The sequence below is a fragment of the Thunnus thynnus genome, chromosome 4 (genome assembly GCF_963924715.1).
Source record: "Thunnus thynnus chromosome 4, fThuThy2.1, whole genome shotgun sequence".
Lineage (NCBI taxonomy): Eukaryota > Metazoa > Chordata > Actinopteri > Scombriformes > Scombridae > Thunnus > Thunnus thynnus.
In genome coordinates, this window is record NC_089520.1 from 19569056 (window position 1) to 19591380 (window position 22325).

Below are 22325 nucleotides of genomic sequence, written 5' to 3' on the forward strand. Positions count from 1 at the left end.
GTCGCCTGTCGAAACGCTCCAGCGCTATCCCCGTTCCGCCCTCCAAACACAGACACATCTATTCTGAAGCGTGATTAATGGCTCTAATTAATGTCAATGATTAATAACGTGGCTGATTGGAACACAAAGCAGATAAGGCCAGGAGCCACGCTGCACTCCTTTTATCTCCCTGTTTTCAGGCGAGCTTTGGCTACGCCGCTCAAGCTGAGGGAGCGCAGCTTTTACCTCTGCATTTGTCAGATTAATTAAAGCTCTCTGCAATGAATATGGTAATCTGGTAGCCAGTAGCCCTCTGCTGAAATTCATTGTTGCTGTCCAGTGAAAGACGTTAGACTACAGTCTATCATAACCTTGATCAAAAGGAAACTCACCTCATGTGAAGAGCACTGCACCGTTTTTGCATCCAGTCCTGGTCAGCTGAGTGAAAGTGGAGGTGTGAACTGAAAATGTACAGTTAGAACAGAATAATGCGAAAGAAACATAAAACAGCAAGCATGTAATAAAATATTTTACCATTGCAAAATATATAATCATTCCCTTTTTTAGATGATTTTTTTCTTTGGAAACGAGAACATTAATTTGTCTCTCAAGTAACGGGCTTGATATTGATTAGATTTTATCAGCAGCAATTCCTTAATGATCCTGTTATTGATCACGTCTTTTCTCATTAACATTTATATTTAGAAATAATTATTTACTTATGCATGGTATACAATAATACAAATGCCCAGAAGCAAAAAAGTGCTGAGCATCTTAAATATAAACTTTAAACACTCCACTTATTTCTTTGGACATCCTCCCTCTCTCTGATAACACTGATGATAGAAACTGCTCTGGTCTATTTCAATATGAACAAAAAATGAACATTTGTGCTACATTCAGTTGTTTGTTTTATGGTAAATTGTGTGATTACCTTACTTCAGACTTATTCAGAGATTCATAGTTCCTATTCATTCTACTGCTAAGTGAATATGTAGATTATACTTACACTGAAAACATTTTCCAAAGTAGACCTTATTGACAGATAGTCTTGTTAATGCCATACAATTTGCATAGTCATGTGAGCATACCTGCATTACCGTTTGTCTCTACTGTAACTTAACTTTACTATTTGAATTTGGAGTTTAATCCTTTATCTGTCATCTTCTTACTGCCTGCTCTGCGGAGCTGTCTCTGTTTGCTGTGCCTTAAAGTCACGACCCTCACAGTCACCACAGACTGAGTTGCCTCAGACACAAATCAATCACAAACTGCTGCTTTAGTTTGAGATGAAAGACACATGATGCACAGTTCCCAATGACAAACATGGGACTCCATAGTAGGAAAAATAAAACCAATTATGTTTTGATTTGATCTGGTTGTGTCTGGCACCTTTGTAACACATTAAAATATGTTAAATGATCAGCGTTTTGAGCTAATACCTGCTGAGCCTTACTTTACTGACTCTAAAGGCTTTTTTAAAATTATGATCCAACTACTGAGGCTTGTTTTCGTTGTTATAAAATTCCTCCAGAATAAAGAGAATTTGTTGAGAGGATAGGACACACCAACATTGTTTATACACTGGTGGTAATATTTCTATTTTTAACATATTTGTGCATAAGCAGGTGTGTCTGTGAGTTTTGAAGGCCTCCTGGTGCTCAGCCTGTAGGGTTGAAGAGCAGTGGTGCTTGGCAGTTTTTAGTCTGTGATTGTGTCACCACACTCTTTTGTTTGTCTCCACATTCACTCTGTTACAGGTCAATAAGCCACTTAATTACTGCCATGCATCTTCTGCATCAGAATTAAGAGTACTACGCTCCTCTGGTTTATTTACAAAGCCATTATCTGTATTTTATTGACTGATGGCTTAATCATCACCTTCATATACAGTGAAACAGAGATTGTTGGCTCTGTTTACACCACAGATATAATTTGGGGTTTTGTAATTTATTATTATTATTATTTATATTTTCATTTGTTTTCTGTCTTCCTGCAGTTTAATCAGACTGGTCATGGCAGTTTGTGCAGCCAGGCCATAATGCTCGTGACGGACGGAGCAACTGAAATGTATGACAACGTTTTTGAGAAGCACAATTGGCCAGAAAGAAAGGTGAGTCTTTCCCTCTCTCCTTTCTGCTCCACCTGGTATCTAATTCTGAACATTATACATGTCCTTTTTCTGAATTTTCTGCTTGCACCGCACTTTTTTTCCAGCTTGGATAGATGTACATGTTAATACTATATGGCAGGTGGAGCTCCTGTCTTGATGTTTTGGGGAATTTGTTTCGTACTTCATTACCACTCATAACTCTGTAATGTAAAATCTGCATCAATATGATGTTTTTCAATGTGTTGAGGCATTACAGAGCAATATTTCCCCCATGAGAAATGAAACATGAGAAATCAACCACTTTCAAAGGCAGCACATGTGCAAGCGGCTCAATCTAAAAGGCTCTGGTCCCCCCACTGCTGTGCTCTCCCTACACTTTTTTCCTGAACCCAACTTTGGGTTTAAAATCTTTTGTTAGGTTTCCTTTGTATGACCTAAATGCAATTGAAATGAAATAGACTGCTGTGCCATTCACAGAGCAATAAAAACAACAGCTCAGGGGCTTTTGTTCAGTCCTATCAAGCATATGTGTGTGGGCAGTGTTTGGCAGGGTACAGGGCAGTGTTTGGCTGGGTGCCCCATCCCCCCTTCATACACCCTCAGGGCCGCTATATGGCAGCCATTCAGTGTTTTCTATATGCTTTATGCTTAGCAAAGCATCTGGAGCCAATGAGCCATGCAGGTTTGGCAAAGAGTCACACAGCGTTCTTTAAAAGGACAGTCAGTACAACATGCCCTCATGCCCAACCCCCCAACAAAAGAAAATTATTTGAATATAACTGCATAAAGTGCTATCTAAAGAAAAAAGACAACTTACGTTGAAAAACAGGCAAAGGTAAGCTGGAAAAAATGTAAAGAATGAACATAAAGAAGTGAACAGACAGCTAAGCACTAAGTGTTTCCTCGTGAGGATGCAAAAACATGCAGCTACGTCTTGTTCCAAAGCAGATAGAATCAGGACAGGAAGATGAAGCACTAAGGAGACACATCACTCTGCATGTTTTTTTAATCCTTCCATCTTTGAAACTGTTGACATCTATTTGTCCTCTGCACAGGTGCGCATATTCCCTTACCTGATTGGACGAGAGTCTGCGTTTGCTGATAACCTCAAATGGATGGCTTGTGCCAACAAAGGTTTGGGACTTTTTGATAAACACTTTCCAAGACAGCTCCATATCAGTGAGTGTTGAACAGGCCTGATGTGGTGTTTCTGTACTCTAGTATGAGAAGTGGAGGATGTGTGGGTATTAGTGTGGTTTGGCCGTGTTATGTGTGTTTGTGTGTGTTCGTGCATGTGTGTGTATGTGTGCGGGATCAGATTCTTTCTGCCAAGAGGTAATGAAGTGGCACTTGGGGAGGGTCAGAGGTCAATCCACTCTAATCCCTCTTCCTGTCAGAGTGTCTCCCTCTCGGCTGCTCGCCACTGATGGCTCCCACGCGTCAACGCTCCGGATGAGTGCCCTCTTGAAGGGAAAGTCACAGTCAGGAAAACAGATCACGGAGGGATTGTGGAGGGACAAGCCCCAAACCTCCCTCCCTATGCAGACCCCCACTGTGAAATAACCTTACTTGTCTGATATGAGACATTGTCAGCAACAGCTGGAGCTGACACCAAGTCAAATGGCTCCTGTGTCACTCTGGACTGAACCACTGGAGACCTGTTTCCAGAGTGGTTTTAGTACAGTCCAGTAATGTCAGGGACATTGGTTGTCGTTGAAAGTAACTAAAAAGTTACTCAAAGTTACAGTTACTACTGTAGGCTACTTAGGCACAGTCTTGAGGTACTTGTACTCAAGTATTTCCATTTTATGCCACTTTATACTTCTAGTGCACCACATATCAGAGGGAAATATTGTAATTTTATTTGACAGCTATAATTACTGGTTACGTTGCAGATGAAGATTTCATTATGTCATATATTTAACCACTTTTGATGCTTAACTACATTTTGCTAACAATGCTTAAGTGCTTTAATTTAGGTTTTGAAAGCACAGCACACTAGCTGGTGAATATGGTGTAGCATTGGGGGAGACCTAAACAGAGCTAAAAAGAAAATGAATATCAGACTGACATTTGCTAGGTGGGCAGAAACACTTTCACTCCAAATGAATGCTAATGTTGCTCTGTATCTGCTGGATGTGTAAATACTGTTTGCTAACATGTTTGCCCAAACAATGTAAGATGAAAATATGTTTACTGCCCCCAGGTGGCCAAAAAATAAACTAATGCAGATCTCAGATAACTCAAATACATGCAGGACTTCATATTTTGTTCATATTATGTTGTTCCTGCACACATTTTCTAAATAATTTTGGGTTCGTGTGTGTGTTTTATTGCAGGTTATTTTAGTCAGATTTCCACTTTAGCAGACGTTCAGGAGAATGTAATGAGGTATCTTCACGTCATGAGCCGCCCAAAGGTTATCGACCACGAACACGATACAGTGTGGACTGAAGCTTATGTGGACAGTGCTGTAAGTGTGTCACAGTGCTCTACTTATTAGTTTGAAACAGTGTGATGACTTCCTGTGAGTCTTAATCTTTTAAGTTATTGGTCCATATATGTGTTTTGTATGTGTGATTGCATGCTTCTGTGTATCTGTTGGGTGCATCAGTATGTACAGTGCAGTAACATGTTTTCTACAGCAAGTGGACAAAATAATCGGAACATCTTATAGTATAATGCGAGCCAGTACTTGCCCTGCTTTAAATACTACCTTTGTGAAGCATATAATGTTCACTGCATCACATTATTATATTATACGTATTATACGTTATTTTGTCCATCTATGTACAGTAAGTGTGCTCATTTGTGTGTCTGCTGTCTTGTCATTAGTCTTCACGCTGCTGGAATGATTCGTCATTATGAGCTTCATTAATCTGCATGGATTACTCCCGATGTACATCTGTGTCCACAGTCAGTGCAGAATGTGCAGAGTTTCAATCTTTCTGTTTCCTCTTTCTCAACAGCTTTCCCAGGCACATAAGGTAAACATCTACATGTGATCAGATCTCTTTGCGCTCTCAGGTAGACTTAAACGTTGTTAAAACAATTAATTTGTCGTGTCATTATAAAAGAATCAGCCAGATGCCGTTGAGAGTAGTTCTGAACAAGGATCAGAAAGGAGATCATAGGTAGAGTCATTTACAGTAGTACAATAAAAGTGACTTAGAGAGGTTAAATAGCTGCTTATACTTTTCAACATTATGCTGTAGTATTTCTTAGGAAGCCTAAAGTTCCCTTTGATGGTGCAGCAAAGAAGCATTTATTGTACTTCTTTTCACAATGGAGACGATGAGCATACACACACACACACACACACACACACACACATACACATACACACGCAGAAGGGTTGGGAGATTGTCCTCTGGAGTGTGTGCTCTTGTATCTCAGCCTCAGACACACCATTCATCATTCTGTGGATCATTGCATTTTATCTCCTAAAGCCCATAATAAAACTGACATTGGAGGGGAGACCAAGAAAGAGAAAGAGGGAGAGAGAGAGAGGAGGGGGGAGGAGGAGGGGGAGAGGTAGTTAGGTGTTCGAAGGTTTACCTGTGTGTGTGTGTGTGTGTGTGTGTGTGTGTGTGTGTGTGTGTGTGTGTGTGTGTGTAGTCTGAAGCAGTTTCTGCCAAATTGTGTGTTGGGATGAATGTAAGGACCCACCATTCTTCATTTTGTCAAGCTATCTAGTACACCCTGCAGTTCGCAGCCCGTTTGCTTCATATGCATGCACGTGCACAAATGAACATCAAGCCCCCACCACCACCACACACACACACATACACACACACTCCCAAGCACACACACAAGCACACAAACATGGAGGCATGCAGGCACACTCAGCTGTGTGGACTCATGAGGTGAGGGAATAGCAGACCTACTTTAATGGCACTCATGTGCTAAATTATGTCAGCCTTCATCCTACTGAACTTACCTCATCTCCTCCCCTGAGCGCCACATGAGCCTCACATGGTTCAGGCTTAACAACAAAAAAAAACTGTGATTCTGCAGGACTTCATTTGGATGCTGCATTTAAACATTTTGGGCAAGGAATAGATGCTATATCTCTGTATCAAATCTGTGTATTTCTAGATCATAGATATTTTGTGATATTTTTATGTGTTCTCAACCTAATTTTGTAGTTTTGGCTTTGTTTCTGCCAAGTCATGAAGCTGTTATCAATAACTCACACTCCACTATTTTATACAGAAATTTTAATTTAATTTAGTGTGAGTTAGGCCTCCTGCACTGGATGAAAAAAATCAATTATATCTCTTAATTCATTTATTAACTTTTCCACGGCTGCTGATCACATTTAATGTTGTTGCATAGTTCTAATTTATTCTTTTAACATAATCATTGTTATGTAGCAGTTGGAGTCATTTATGGACAAGACATTTAATCTTTGGAAACTCAGTTTGTCTTAAAGTGTAAGTGTGTAACTGTGTTGGTTATTGTTCAGAATTCACAAGATGTACTGATGAGAAATGCTAAATAAACTTTTACCTCTGTAGGCAGGTTACAGACCTTTGAATCACACGTGTCTGAGTTGTTCAGTGATTAGAATGAATGAAACAAAATGATATGGCAATTTAGTCTGATTATCAGGCAAGCGCAGATGTTTAAAGTTTGGATTAAATCATTTTTTCTACGTAGTGCTCTTGACAGGATGCTTACGCACCTGATTGGAGAACTTGTTGACACTCACTTGATGGGATTACTCAGCCAGAATAGCAGCATTCATCAGTCAGAAATTCCTTTTTCTTTTTCCAGTTGAACGAAAAAGCAGGCCCGAGTCTGATGACGACAGTAGCCATGCCCGTCTTCAGCACAAAGAATGAAACGGTGAGTGACTGATTGACTGACTGACAGAGTGTGAGACACCTAATGAGTATTCCTGCAGTCATCTGAAGTTGTGTATGTGTTTTGAATCTTGTCATGTAGAAGAACCAGGGTATTCTGTTGGGAGTTGTAGGAACAGACATCCCTCTGCAGGAGTTGATGAAGCTCATCCCCAAACATATGGTACAATCAGCTGTCTTCTACTTTTGCAGAAATTAAATTAATATGCTGATATAAAAAAGGCTTTTTAAAAACTTCTACATGTGCCTCATTTTGTGTTTCTAGTTAGGGATCCATGGATACGTATTTGCCATCACAAACAATGGCTACATCCTGACACATCCGGACCTCAGGCCTTTGGTAACGCGGTTTCTTAACATCACTTTTACACATTTTACAGTCTCACAACATTCCCTGACTTTACCCTGTTTTTTCCTTTTTGTTTTGTCCATGCAATTGTGTACATAACCGAAATGATGAACTGAGAGACTCCGTTGACGAGGGCACACAGAGACAAATGTGTTATGTGGTTAGGAGGCTAAATGGGCTCGTATAGTCTGTAATCCCCACCTTTTCCTTTGATGTATGCATGCAGGGATAAAGGCCATTCATAGGGCTGGCTGGCCTGAGATTTCCCAGAGGTAACTTAACACTCACTGGCAGAGACCACAGCCGCTCGCCCTGGGACCAACTGGTTCCTCAGGAGCTATGGCTGTGCTAGTGGATCTGTGTGTGCCAGTGTTAGTGCTACTCCTCTCTGTGCAACCGTGTGTATGTTGGTCTGTGCTGGTTTCTTGTGAGTGTCTTTTTGTGGCTAAAATTGTGCTGTGGTTGTAGTCATTGACTAGTCGTTTTCTTGTGTACGACATTACGTAGCCGCATCTGTCATGTACAGTTTAATGCACTGATGTAGACTTATTTGAGCGTGGATTTCCTATCAATCATATTAATTATTTTCATTTTACCTGACAGTGTTCATTTCACAGATGATTTGTTAAATAATTAACCAGTAAAAGTGCTGTATCAGGACTTCATAAAACAAGAGCACACAGACAAGTCTTCCTTTTAACAGTGAATAACAAAAGATACATTAAAATGACGTATTTCTAAATAGATTTTTTTTTCATGTTAATCTCATCTCTATTTGACAGTGTTGTGTCACATACAGATTTCACCGTTGGGTCAGGCTACATTCATTACATTAGAGTTTGGTTGAAGTTTTAGTCAAAATAAAAACTCGTTATACAAAGGGGTTATTAAACTGTGTATACTGTGTTTCTCTGTGCAGTATCAGGAGGGTCAGAAGAGGAGAAAGCCAAACTACAGCAGCGTGGATCTCTCTGAGGTGGAGTGGGAGGACAAAGATGATATCGTACGTGTTAAACCCCTAAAAATGAATATTATAGCGACAAAAATCTTGTAAAAAATGTCTTCAGTGTGTGCAAAATGTAACACTAAATGTATTTTAGATGCAACATTGTGTAACTGCAACGCAATGCCTTTATTTCACATTGTGACCAGACTAGTGGTTCTATATTATTTTAAATTAATCCATATATTTATGAAGGTATGATTGCTCTGTTTTCAGTATCACATTTAAATGGTAATCACAATGACCCATCCTCGACCTGTCTGCTCTACATGCGTCTATGTGCGTTTTATCTTTCAGCTCCGCAACGCTATGGTGAACAGGAAGACGGGAACTTTTTCTATGGAGGTGAAGAAGACAGTGGATAAAGGGGTGAGGCTGCAGATAAAGATGTTTAGTGTCTCTCTATCAGATGAGAGTTGTTCTCGCTGTCGTTTCTAGACCGAAGGAATAAATCTCATCTGCGTTGTTTGTTTGTTCTTTTAGAGGCGTGTCTTGAAGATGCACAATGACTATTACTACACTGACATCAAAGGAACTCCATTCAGGTGTGTGTTATTACACTCCTAAATGACTTCCTGTAGGTTTATGTCTGGGTTCTAGTGAAACGTTGATGACTCAGGTTGATTCTGTCCTCTGTTCTTGTCTCCAGTGTCGGAGTTGCTCTCTCTAGAGGCCATGGCAAATACTTCTTCAGAGGGAATGTATCAGTCGAAGCAGGTATATCACTCCAACTCTATTGTATTAACAAAACTGAATACAGTAAGATGCATAACAATCTGACCTGCTTGTTTGAAGGAGCTCTTATTGTATCAGTCTATCCCGGCTTGGCATTGCTGAAGCGTTACTGACTTGTGTTTTTCAGGGCTCCGTGATCTGGAACAGCCAGATGTCGCCCTGGCAGATGAATGGTAATGCTGGGGTTATGGAAGTGGGCATTCATGCGTTATATAGGTTATCCCTCTGTGTTCAGCGGGGATGTTGAGGCCTGTGATGTAACAGTGTGTCTCTGTTTGGACCACAGGACGTACTGCAACATAGAAGAAGAGCACGAGCATCGTCACCTGACCCAGATTCAAGCCATCAAGCTCTTCATGACAGGCCGTAGACCGCACCTCAAATGTAAGAGACACCTGAGTCAGACTTAAATATATTAGCCTTCATGGTGCCTGTATTATCTGTGTAGAAAATTTGATCAAGTTCTAATTATTTAATGAAGTGTAAACAAAAGAAATTGATTATTATAAATGAGTTGGATGTTTTGGATAATCAGGTCTTCAATTAAAACTGCTGTTGTATATTCTGCAGGTGACAGAGAGCTGATCCAGGAGGTGTTATTTGACGCAGTGGTCACTGCTCCACTGGAGGCCTACTGGACTGGACTGGCCCTCAACAAGTCAGAGTAAGCTCTTTTTTTCAAATACTTTCTAGGTGTTTTTCAAGTCTGCAGTTATGAGTTGAGTGTTAGTAAGCTGTTGAATAAAGGTCATGTGTTTCTCACATTGTAAGTCATCTGCAATTATAGGTAACACTTTCCTTTAAGTATTTACAAGCAGTGTACAAACAGTTAATTAAATTGCTTATAGTGCTTGCACACTATAATGTAATTGTAAGAAGATATAAGTGCTTATTAATGAAAGCAATATAACTCTTCCTGTGGCCACCATAAGTGCAGGCTGGTGTATAAACAGATGATGAATGAAAATATAGTAAAATACAGTTGTAATAACATGATATTTTATATCATTACATTATTTCATGTCTTCATAGGAAAAGTTATAATTGTTGACATATACTGTACAGTAATAAACATTTTAAAATATTATATCTGTTCACGACAACATTACAGTGTGTTATAAACTATTTTTTAAATGTACCTAAATACTAAATAGGGGAGCTTAAAAAGTGTTACCCAGTTTTAAATATAAGTAAATCATTAAAGGGGGCTCACAATGACCCATCAAGTCTGCATTTGTAAATGTTAATAAGTCATACTGGTGAAGAACAAACCACAGACAAATATATATTTCACAATCACAATGTATTTTAAAATTTGTTTTTGTTTACGGCTTATTACCCATCATTCTAATATTCTATATTCTACCCATATTATAATCTGAAAAGAGCTGTTAGAGTTTAAAATGAAGACTGTGGAAGTTACGTACAGTATATTGACCAGGAATGTGGAAATGCTCTTAGTATAAACAGTATATGCAATGTGGCCAGGGCCCAAAGTAATTTCTTCAAATAGCTTATTTTGGTCCACAACACTGTCAAACCCGCCCAAATGAATAATATGATATTATGAATAAATAAGAGGCAAGTGAGTGTGAGAAGATGAAACATCATGCAGTCTCCCTTCACTCTTTTAATATGATACATTAAGGCCTCCTCACACTAGATCGACTGCGTCAAGAACTTTCCTCTCAGGACATTTAACACATTTCAGTTTAATCAACAGCAGATCTGAGATTTGTCGGAGAAATAAACCACCTGCAAGAATACATTTATAAATTTCCTACAACATACATTTAAAAGAAAAAAATAAATTACATGTGGCATTGTGTAATTGTGTGTAATCAGCATCCACAAACTTTTTTTTTTTTTGTATAGCACTTATTAAAGCACAGTTACAACGTGTTTCACATATAGGATAAAAGACACACATACAAATACAAGTATATGTACATACACACATACATACACCATACATACACCATACATACATACATACATACATACATATAAGCCTGATACATAGACATGAAATAAGCACATGACCAAGATAATCAAAACTAAAAGTGAACAGAGAGTAATTATAAAAACGCTAACTTATAGAAATGAGCCACTTAAAACAAACCACAGATTCAGCAGATCTGCTGGGATGGGGGAAGGCTGTTACAAAGTTTAGGAGCAACAACCGTAAAAGCACGGTCACCTCTGGTTTTAAAATAGGAACGAGGAACAGATAAAAGGCTTCGCTTGCAGGGACCAGGCCATGCAGGGCCTTGTATGTAATTAGTAAAATTTTAAAGTCAATTCTATATTTACTGGAAGCCAAAGAAAGGAGGCAAGAATTGGGGTGATGTGGGACTGACGACTAGTTTTTGTTAAAAGCCTTGTGGGTGCATTTTGCACTAATTGAAGACGAGCTAGAGAGGTAGATTAACTAGACTAGATTAACATTTCTTATATATTTAGTGCAAGAGGATATACAAATTTGTGAAATCATTCTAATTAACCCTCAGAGACCTGCAGGGGCGTCTGCGCCCCCGGCCGACATTTTTAAGAGGCTGTAGCAGGATCAATTTTAAAGCTAGTGAAGATACTGATATCATATGAAACTAGAAGTACTAAGGCAACCATTGGTACCAACCATGTCATGTTGGCTTGTCAGGAAGGCAGATAAATAACGCTCCAAAGGGAAAAACTGGTATGGTTATTTTCAAAGGGGTCCCTTGACCTCTCACCTCAAGATATCTGAATGAAAATGGGTTCTATGGGTACCCACGGGTCTCCCCTTTGCAAACATGCCAATTTTATGCTAATCCAATGCAGTTTTTGGCAAAAACCATGTAGCTCACTATAGGTTTTAGGAGACACTCAAGTTATGGAATTGAAGCTAACATGACACAAACAAATATCTGGTTTTTGAGCAGCTATTTGAAAGAGGCAACAGCAAGGGTAATTGTCATGGAAGTGTGATGAAGTGATATAAGTATATTATTACATTATTGGCTCCAGTTATTATATTTTTTTATGATTTTTTTTAAACCCAGTTAATAAAAAAAAGTTATTACGTCATTGGTTTAGAAATTTTATTACATTATGGGTAAGTTATTACATTATCAACCTATATTACATGAAGAATGGAAAAATTATTACGTTAGTGGCAGTTATTACATTAATGGAGGTTATTACATTATTGGCTGCTACAAGGACTGAGTAATGCAAGTGAAGAGGGAGTTACAGTACTCTAAGCGGGGAAAGATTAAGGTATGTGCTAGAAGTTCCATATTTTAGCTGATAGTACAGGTTTGATTTTTGCAATATTTCTCAACTGAAAGAAACAAGACTGAATGAGCTTAGTAATATGAGGTTCAAAGTTCAAATGCTGGTCAAAAAGGATACAAAGATTCTTAGATGTGGTCTTGATGTTGCTAGCAAGGGTGCCAATATAGTGACTGACCTCCTTAGTAAAACAGTCGGGGTCGATCACAATCACCTCAGTTTTGAAAGAATTGAGATGGAGGAAATTTTGAGACATCTGATATTTGTAACAGAATCTAGGCAGAAGGTTAATAAAGGATGTAAAGATGTGTTTATGTGGCAAATGGTCACTGCTCTGCATTATACAAACAGGAACTCAGACAAAGGAGTGGAGATTGCCTTTCTGGGAACACGCACAGGCCTGTCAAGAACCAACCTGTTTGTAGCTCCCGATCAGCTCTCTAATAAGTGAGTGCCGCTGCTCAACATTTCTCTAATCATTACTTAAAGCACGAGGCGCGGCCGTGATTATGCTTGATGAATCTAATCCTTTGCTCCTCACCTTGGCTTTGTTCTGTGCGCTTCCTCAGAGATTTCCTGACAGCGGAGGACAAGGAGGGTGTGTTTAATGCTGATCACTTTCCTCTGTGGTACAAGAGAGCGGCAGAGCAGGTCCCCGGCACATTTGTCTACTCCATCCCCTTCAGTACAGGTATGCAGAACAAAATCAGAGAAAGTAGCTCAAGTGTGCAGCACAAAAGAAAAGCTCCCTGAGCCCAGGAAAAACTAAACTGAACATGAGTTTATCAGCCTATTGCTGCTAAATTATCTGCATCTTGCATAATACAAGTCCATTTCAATATAGGCCTACTTGTCTTTTTCCAGAGCAGCATTATGTGAACCACCTTTTTGGGAATTCATCTGATTCCCTTACTCATTCAGCATTTTAACATCTAAATCAGTCTTTTTCTATGTCCCTCTCTCTATTATGGATTATGGTTTTAACTGGTTTTCCACTGATAGGATGTGCAGCACAGCTCGCCTCCCTCGTGGCCGTCTGCAGTTAATGTGGCCCACATTCTGTCTGCTAGCCGAAGGGAGGATGGAGAATTCAGCTTCACTCTCACGACATTTACCACCTTTTCTCTGTTAATGATGACTGCATCCACTCAGGCTTTGCCATCATAACCTGAAATGTCCCATCACAGCACCCATTTCAGAATTATTAGTCATCTGGATGTAGAAAAAGCTCTGACTGGACACCATTACTGTAAAGTAATGGACTGGTACTGCATTTTCTTTTGAGTTGGCCAATTGAGGCAGCTTGGTAAAGGGCGCCATCTAGTGAGCAGAAAATGTACTTTTCCTCACATGAATGAATCTGACAAATAAGCTAGAGTTTATTCTGCTTTTCCCCTCTAGCATTAGAAAATAAGAGTGTGGTTTTGGCCAGCACAGCAATTCAACTCCTTGATGACAGAAAATCTCCAATTGTTGCAGGTAACAACTTCTAAACCCTCTTTCATAGCATCATCATCACTATGTTAATACTTGTTTTTAAATATTGTGCAGTTTCTTATGTTCCTCACCTTTTGCTCAGCTGTAGGGATCCAGATGAAGCTCGAGTTCTTTCAGAGGAAGTTCTGGACTGCATGCAGACAGGTAATGCAAGACCAACAACTGTAACAAAAAAAAAGAGCTTCCTGGAGATGTGAAATTAAACTACTCTTGTTCTTTGCTCAGTGTACAGCTCTTGATGGAAAATGTAGCATTAGCTGCGATAACGAGGTAAGGACAACCACATCAACCACATAATCAACCCCCTTGCATCTTCTGGCTTCTGCTTTGTTGGTTTTGTTAACATAATCTGTTTATTCATCCTTCTGACAGGACATTAACTGTTATCTCATTGACAACAATGGCTTCATTCTTGTCACAGAGGAGCAATCTCAGGTACTGTGTACATATTTACATTCAAGAACAAATGTCAAAACAATTGAAACACTTAAACACATGCCCCCTCTGCCATAAATGTTTCACTTCTCCTGAAAATGTCTGGCAATACTGAACCAATACTGGAACCTGATAACAGAAGTGGTCATACAAGTTTTTTTAAACTTCATTTAAGAGTTTCTCACACATTAAATTTGGTCATCAGTGTGTATGGACATATTTGGATCAAACACTGTTTGCGCTTAGCTCTGTAAAATTACAGTTGTATGATGACAAACATGGACTGACTCCTACAAAATGGCTGCTTGTACCTCAACAGATTCATAGTGTTTAACAGCTGGCTGCAACCACTGTAGGTTGATGCATCTTGTGGTTTTCAACAGATGTAAAAATGACCAAATTATTGAGGACACCACATGACATACACATATACATATGTTGTTTTTCTATTGCAAGGGGGTTCAGTATGAATGCTTCTTAAACCACATTACAGACACTCTGTCTGGTAGATTGCAGCCCTGAAATAAATATGTATGTGTATATGAGTTTTGTCAAACTGATTCTCTCTTGATGCAATTTGTGAGTGAAATATTTAAACTTGAGCTACCAATAATTACAACTTACTGAGTCAAAAGTTAAAGTCATTGTTTATGGAACATTTCCATTATTTTGTCCACCCACTGTAGGCGTTAAACTGTGTGCCTGTGTGCTTTGACAAAACTTCTCTCTCAGACAGGACTCTTCTTTGGAGAGGTGGAAGGTGCTGTTATGAACAAACTTCTCCAAATGGGATCCTTCAAAAGGTCTGAGACACAACATAACATCTCTCTGATTCAGTGAACTGGACCTTGTTGTTGTTCAACACTGAATGTGACCTCCGCCTGTTTGTGTTGCAGGATCACGCTGTATGACTACCAGGCCCTTTGCAAAGAGTATGCTGGGAGCAGTGACAGCGCACGCACTTTATCTGATGTAAGCGAGAACATCAACTGGTAGACACTGGTCATAATTTTATCATCTGTGGTAAAGCACATTTACATTTTAACTGCCTGAGTGCAGCAACAGTGCAGAGACCTCAACACCTGTCTCGGGGTTTGTGGTTAACGGTTTGCACACTGGTGGAACAACAGTATAGAGTTTCAGAAAATGAACTGTGACATTTATAAATTATAGAAACATTTGCATGCATGCACTATGTGTATATGTTTGTGTTTCCAGTATGCGTATGGGTTCAAGTGTATTTGTGTATGAATGTCTCAATCTTTTATCTCATATAACCCACCTAAACCCCACTCCCATGGCCCTGGTCCCACACAGCACACACAGACACACATCCATCTACTCGCTTACCTCTCATCAGAGATGTCATATCTCCCTCTCTTTTGGTCTTTTGTCTCTCTTGGCTGTTTATGTATTTATGTACCTCACCTGTTTTGTACCCACTGTTTTTACACAGAGATTTTGACATCATATGCTTTTCTCTCTTTCAGCCGTTCTCTGTTGTTAAGTGGCTCCTGACTGAACTTGTCATGTAAGAATAATACAAAATAATTTCCTGTGGGCTAATAAATTACATGATATGATGTACACAGTGGTAAGGGTATATTATATTATAGAGTTATAAGCTGGAGGACGGAGACGTAAGTGGACCCTTTAAAGAATAACTTAACACCAGGTTGAAAAGCAGTGTTTTACTGCCCTCCCTGGGTGAAAGTTTAGAGCCTGTTTCACCTCTAGCTGGGTGTTTGGATGTGGATAAAAGTGTGCTCTGTTGCACCTGTAACCACATCCAACGGTGATGTCACAGGGTCCTGGATTACACCTGAACATCACTGCAGCAAGGTGGGAGGTTATACCACTGGACGTCAGCAAAAACATTTATATCTTATGAACTATGTAGTAATGCTAGTTAAAAACTCAACATGTCAGATAATAACAAGATACATTACTTTATGGTTGCTTAATACTTATTATTTGTAGTTAATGTTCTTAAAATAGTTATAATATTAATGAATGTTTGAGTTAAATATTATTATTTAATATATTCTTATAACTGTTCCCAGCAACATTGGTTTTAATATGATGTTTGTGTTTTTCTCTTCAGTTTTCTGCTAGAATTTAACTTGTACAGCTGGTGGAACGTAGATCTTTCTGTTAAAGGTAATAGTTAATGATAGATGATCATTATAGGCATGTAAGTTTGTTCTCTGTTTAATTGTTGTTCTTTGTTCAGTTACACTTACTTTGTGTCACATTTAGCTCAAAGATCTCGGGGCAAAACCACAATGGTGCCATGTGATACAGAGTACCCTGCCTTTGTCTCTGAACGCACCATCAAAGAAACAACAGGCAACATTGACTGTGAGGGCTGTATCAGGTACTGTTTTAGGCCAACTTTAAATAATTACTCATTGAATCATCAAATAATCAACCCCTTTGCAGATGATATCCATCTATATTATTAAAACATCATAATTCCAGTATCTTCTCTGTTTGGGCTGCAGATCTTTTGTCATACAGCAGATTCCCAGCAGCAACCTCTTCATGGTTGTTGTGGACAACAAGTGTGACTGTAGCAGTGCCCCACTCGTAACCATGGATCCCATCGAGATCATGTATATCCTTTATTTATGAAACTCAAGATGTTTGATGTGCAAAAATTTTTCTGAGAGCATTTTTCATTTCAGCACAATGTCAGTTAGATCATAGGATTACTTACAGTATGAGTTACCAATTGTGAGAATAATTTTATTTCTCATTTAGAAGTAATAGATGTTAAAAGTGTTAAGAGTTGCACTCACTTAAGTTTTCAGTTTCACATCAGGCTAAATCTGTCATGTCATTTATTTCCTTGACACCTTTGTACACAACGAGTCACTAAAATGTGACAGACTGAAGTTTCAGAAGGACAGAAAGAAGCCTGAATCATGTCACCCTTTCCACCCTGAGGTATGACAATGTGTGTTTGTCTGCATCTGCAGTTACACACTGAATACTGCTGACACTGCAGCACAAACACAGGAGACAGTTTGCTCATTGATCAAGCTGTTTAAAGATATAATGTATAACTGGAGAGTAACAGCATCAAGACTGTCAATCTCTGTTTCATCTATGTCACAAGTAACGCCATCAATACTGCAATGTCAATCTATAAGACACATATCAATTATGAAGTAAGTTGAACACTTGAGTGAACTTCTAATTGCTTTAAGAAACTTGCACAACACAGAATGAAACAATGACAGAAACAATTGCATGATTTGATCATTAAGGAATAATTCTGGTTTATAAAAACTTGGGTCTTATTTTTGCAGTTTTGTCCATTATAACTTTTGGTAATGATAACATTGTATTCACCAAGGTAACTGCTGAAATTGCTAGGAATAAGATCAACAGGGCAAAAATATGCACATTCTGTATATTTCAGATGGTCAGACAGTTTTTAAACAAACCCCCAGGTTAGTCAAATGTATTTAGCTTTTAGCTATTTAACTTTAACCCACTGTACATACCATTGTTGCCCTTGCAATTAGAGATCATTATTAATATTGCAGGAGTACCTTATTTAAGTTTTACCTTGAAATGAAGTGGCTTAGATCATCTGGTTTAATTATTGTCTCATCATTTCTCTTTCTTGTCCCGGTGGACTTCATTGTAGCGATGTCACTCTGTTCCCAGATATCGATAGTCACTCTGATGAGTACTGTATTGACGTAATTCATAGAAATGATGGACAAAGCTACAAACATATGACCCAACTTGTTATAAACCAGAATTATCCTAGAGCATAATCAAATAGTGTTTAGTGTCCAATTTCAATAACAAACATGAAGTGATTTGAGTTGTTTTCTTTCAAAGATTTTATAATTAACGTCTATCTTTCACTTCCAGATACAACCAGTAGTATAAGAGAGCATGTCCGTCCTGTTAATGTTTAATATCATACCCCTGTACAGCTCCATATTTATCACAACTGAATGTGTCTTTTGCAGGAAAATGCAATGGAGTGTGGTTCAGCAACACGCCTCTCTGGTCCTCTAACAGTAGCTCTGCTGCCTCTGATAGCAGTGACCATCAGCAGGTGACCAGAAACTTGGCAGAGTCCAGCATCCAGAGCAGGAGTCAGATAGGACTGCTCAAAAACAAGATGCTTATAAACACATAGAGAACATGGCCAACCAGAAATGAATTTGCTCATACCTCTGCAACAGGCAGCGCTCTACTAAGAAAAATCTTTATCTGTAGCACTGAGAGTCACATCCATTAATGCAGAAAACATAAACGATGTGGTGCAGCAAAAGAAAATGAAAATAATGGGAGTGCTTGGTGACTTTGCTCAGAGCATTGCAGATCATGCCACTGCCATATTGTCCTGAATGTGTGTTGAAATTAAGTAAGAGAAAGAAATATGTCAAACAGTAAAAACAAATGCATAACATAGGAGTACAAAGTGTAAAACAAGTCCTTTCTGCAAAGGACAATAATAAGACATCAAATATGTTTGTTTCTTTGTTGTGGGGAAAAAATGATGGCTGACATAAAAGTCTGCAGAATGTAAAATGCACTTTTGTCATGTGTGAAAAGAATACAGAACAGTCTATATTTTTGGCAGTAAATTGCTAAAAACAATTGACAGTGCTGTCATAGTTTTCTTTCTTCAAATATTTTATGTTTATTTTGTAACTCAGTTGTTTCTGGTGTCAATAATAGTATGGATCGTGTAAAGTACCAGAGAGACAAAGGACAATTTGAACTTGCTTTATTCTTCCAGTTTCTCTTTGTTTTAAAGCAGAAGACATTTCAGATGAGCTACAGATGCATGATGAAGATTTAACAGTGTGTTCAAAGAATGTTACATTGATATAAAAATTAAAATCCATACTTTGTCAAGGTGACCACATACTCTTAACCACATGTTTAAAAAAGCTGCTGAATAAATACAAAGAAATATTTTCCTTCATTTACCCAGTGGTGTTATTTCTTCAAATGTGTGTGTGCATGCGCATGTCTATCTATCTTTGTGAGGACGTAAGGACATTTCAGCCTTGTGAGGACATTTTGGCCAGTCCTCACAACTTCAAAGACCTGTTTGAGGGTTAAGACTTGGTTTAGAGTTAAGGTTAGAATCATGTTATGGTTAGGGTAAGGGGCTAAGGAATGCATTACGTCAATAACAGTCCTCACAGCTACAGTTTATGTGTGCGTGTAATTGTAATTACTAAAGTGAAATTAGTACAGTAATTGAAAAACTCAGAGTATGTAGATAACAAATATAAAAAAGCCTAAATGAATAATAACAGTGGGCTAAAACATGTCTTCACTGTCCTTAGAAAACCATGTGACTGAATAACATAAACTTTTAATGAGATAAAAAAAAAAGGTTGTTTTCAGCTTAGTAACAATGTATTTGTCAGATAATCAGGTGGGTTTTTAGAAGGTTTATTTAAATAATGGAGCATGACACTTTTCTTTCTCAAGTAGTAAGGAAATACAACGCTTTCAGTTTGTCTCAAAAATTAAAAATCAGCTCATACATGAATGGAGATACATGGTTTTCACTGGACAGTAGTATTTATATACAGTTGCAGGTATGTATGCAATGAAAGTTGTAAATGCATGTAAGTTTAGCACAAAAACACAAACGTCTGTGAGAAAATATATCCGGTTATAAAAATTATGTATATAACACATTAACAAACAAAATAAAAAATTACAAACAGGAGTAAAGTGAACTTTAGCTTTAGTTATATGTGAGTAAAAACAAATAGTTTTTCAATCTAGATCTAAAAAATAGTATGGAACCTATACTGTGTTGTCATTTCATAAACCACAACTGAAAAATCTGATCTTGCTGTAAAAATTTGGTTTAATTGTATAGTTCAGTAGATCTAAGAAAAAGACATTACAGAAGTCTAACATTAGTCTAGTTTATACTCTAAACTCACAGTTAACATTTCTAACAGTTCTTTAGACTGTCTGCTTTCTTGTTTTCTATGAAGAGTGAAAAAGTTTGTGTTTCAATGAGCCTCCACAGCGCTGTACACCATATCCCTCAGGGCGATTGCAGTTGGCTCCTGAGAGATTTCGCAGTACACACGGTGTGTGTCAGACTGGAAAAAGACAGAAAGAGACTGTAGCATCTATTACTGTATGTAGTAAATAGATTTAAGATTGTTCATCATGTCACTTACATCCTTATTTTGTGGTTCTCGGGTTTTCAGTTCCTTAGAACCTACAAGTAAGAAAGAAACTAATACTAAGATGATTGTTTCCCACGATGTTTGGCATTTTACTGCACAGTCTGTATAAAATAATAATAAATGAATGATAATAATGTTTTTCTACATAAAAATAAAGACCTTCAGTCCAGCTGACCAGATTCAAGAATTTTACGTTACTTAAAGATTGCCACGATTTTGTGTAATTAAGTTTTCAATGTCACAAAATAAACCGGCTGTTGAAGAACAATTTTCTACCATCTCCTCTCATACATGTAAAATTGTGTTCGGTGTGTTAGGCCTAGCAAACAAGATTATTTCTGTCTCAGTGCATTCTCCCACACATGTGGTCTGCTTTCAGTTTCCGCTGCAGGTCTTACATGTTTATTTTACATGAGCTGCTGATTTCCAGAACAGCAGCTTGTTTTAGTCTCTATAAGTTCTGTGAAATCTGTTGAACTAAGAAAAAAACATGAAGCTGCATCAAATATTTCCTGAAAGCTGCAAATGGCTTTAAAGAGCAAAGCCACAGGTCTGCTGACTGCTAATGCGAATGCAATTTGCTGCCACAGCTCCTTCCACCAGCCTCCTTCTTATGCGCTGTATTTTTGAATTTGTTGATTTCACCAAAAATTGAATGCTGCTCAAATTCTATGACAGTTCCTTCAAAGACAAGAACCTAATAGTATTCCTTGACAAGCATCTCTGACTTAAGTTGTTTTTTTGGTGCTTATGTCTTTTGATCTCAAGCTGAGTAAATCTCAAGATGTAATGGTTGTTAGAATGCAACTTCTGGAGTTTACACACATTTAATAATAGACAAATTGTTAAAACGTTTTTGGATGGGGAGGGCTTTTGTTTTTTGTCACGAAATTCTGAACTTCAGTATCAAACAGTATGTGTAAACATGAATATAAAAGTAGATTCAGACTTTATTTGACAAACAAATCAACACTTCTCACCAGCTCCTCTTTGGTTCCAGATAATTACTGAAACCAGCAAGATGATACCCACAGTTACTCCACCAGCTACAACAGCTATTATCTTCCATATCCATGTTCCTGTTTTGAAACAAAAGAGACCATACTGTCAGTTTTGCTTGTTTCAACATTATCAAAAAAAAAAGATGTAGTGTTTTTCTATAGACTACAGTATTTCTACCAACAATACCAAACACACATATGAAATGAAAAGTGATTGCTTTGCTACTGAAATAAAGTTACTGAGTAAATTAGGTTGTCAACCTACTGAAACAGTTCATTCAAGTTGAGGACCTTTTGGCATCATAATTATTCAAAATGTGTTACTTCACTGTAGCAATTTTTCCACTGCAGCAACATACAGTGTGTGTCTACTAAAGATAAGAGAGTAACCATTTTCAACTTTAAAAACATAAAATCTCAGCTATTTCTTAAAATTTTGCATAATGACATCACGTCTAATATTTGATCACAGATTTGATCTGTAGTAACTGGGTGTGCTATTTGCACAACTCAATCTACTTTGTTACAAAATGTGTCAAATTTCCAAAACGTAAATATTACTAGATATTATTTTAGTATGGTATGTTTTTTATGTTAATATCAGTAATTGCATTGCGTGTAAGGAATTACACATACTCACCTGAAACTGTTTTCATTGGGGTGTTAGGACTATCAGTTGTGCCAGGCTTACTAACGCTTGAACCTATTAAATACACAGCCAGAAACTTTTAAAAAATTATCCACAGCAATGCATTTTAGCATTTTTGATGCACTAATAAGAATCTTAAGTCTACCTGTTATTTCATCACCAGATCCTTGATTTTTATCAGTCATACCAGTATCTGCTTCTTGAAGGCACACACATATCAACA

At 38.0% G+C, this 22325-nt stretch overlaps 1 protein-coding gene across 1 annotated transcript in view; it reads left to right on the top strand.

Moving 5' to 3' along the window:
* The window catches only part of LOC137181511 (voltage-dependent calcium channel subunit alpha-2/delta-3-like), a 36415-nt gene extending 17211 nt beyond the window's left edge, over positions 1-19204 (top strand). The window contains exons 12-39 of the mRNA XM_067587275.1: positions 1979-2092; positions 3148-3226; positions 4432-4565; positions 5062-5079; positions 6872-6943; positions 7043-7123; positions 7226-7300; positions 8229-8312; positions 8610-8681; positions 8796-8857; positions 8962-9029; positions 9175-9220; positions 9334-9431; positions 9618-9711; positions 12672-12767; positions 12890-13011; positions 13722-13799; positions 13900-13961; positions 14043-14087; positions 14190-14252; positions 14985-15055; positions 15149-15224; positions 15743-15783; positions 16357-16412; positions 16512-16629; positions 16757-16869; positions 17119-17201; positions 18245-19204. Of these exons, the coding sequence (XP_067443376.1) occupies positions 1979-2092; positions 3148-3226; positions 4432-4565; positions 5062-5079; positions 6872-6943; positions 7043-7123; positions 7226-7300; positions 8229-8312; positions 8610-8681; positions 8796-8857; positions 8962-9029; positions 9175-9220; positions 9334-9431; positions 9618-9711; positions 12672-12767; positions 12890-13011; positions 13722-13799; positions 13900-13961; positions 14043-14087; positions 14190-14252; positions 14985-15055; positions 15149-15224; positions 15743-15783; positions 16357-16412; positions 16512-16629; positions 16757-16869; positions 17119-17201; positions 18245-18337 (2214 nt within the window). The 3' untranslated portion in view covers positions 18338-19204. The remainder of the gene's footprint in view (positions 1-1978; positions 2093-3147; positions 3227-4431; positions 4566-5061; positions 5080-6871; positions 6944-7042; positions 7124-7225; positions 7301-8228; positions 8313-8609; positions 8682-8795; positions 8858-8961; positions 9030-9174; positions 9221-9333; positions 9432-9617; positions 9712-12671; positions 12768-12889; positions 13012-13721; positions 13800-13899; positions 13962-14042; positions 14088-14189; positions 14253-14984; positions 15056-15148; positions 15225-15742; positions 15784-16356; positions 16413-16511; positions 16630-16756; positions 16870-17118; positions 17202-18244) is intronic.
* The last annotated feature ends 3121 nt before the right edge of the window (positions 19205-22325 follow it).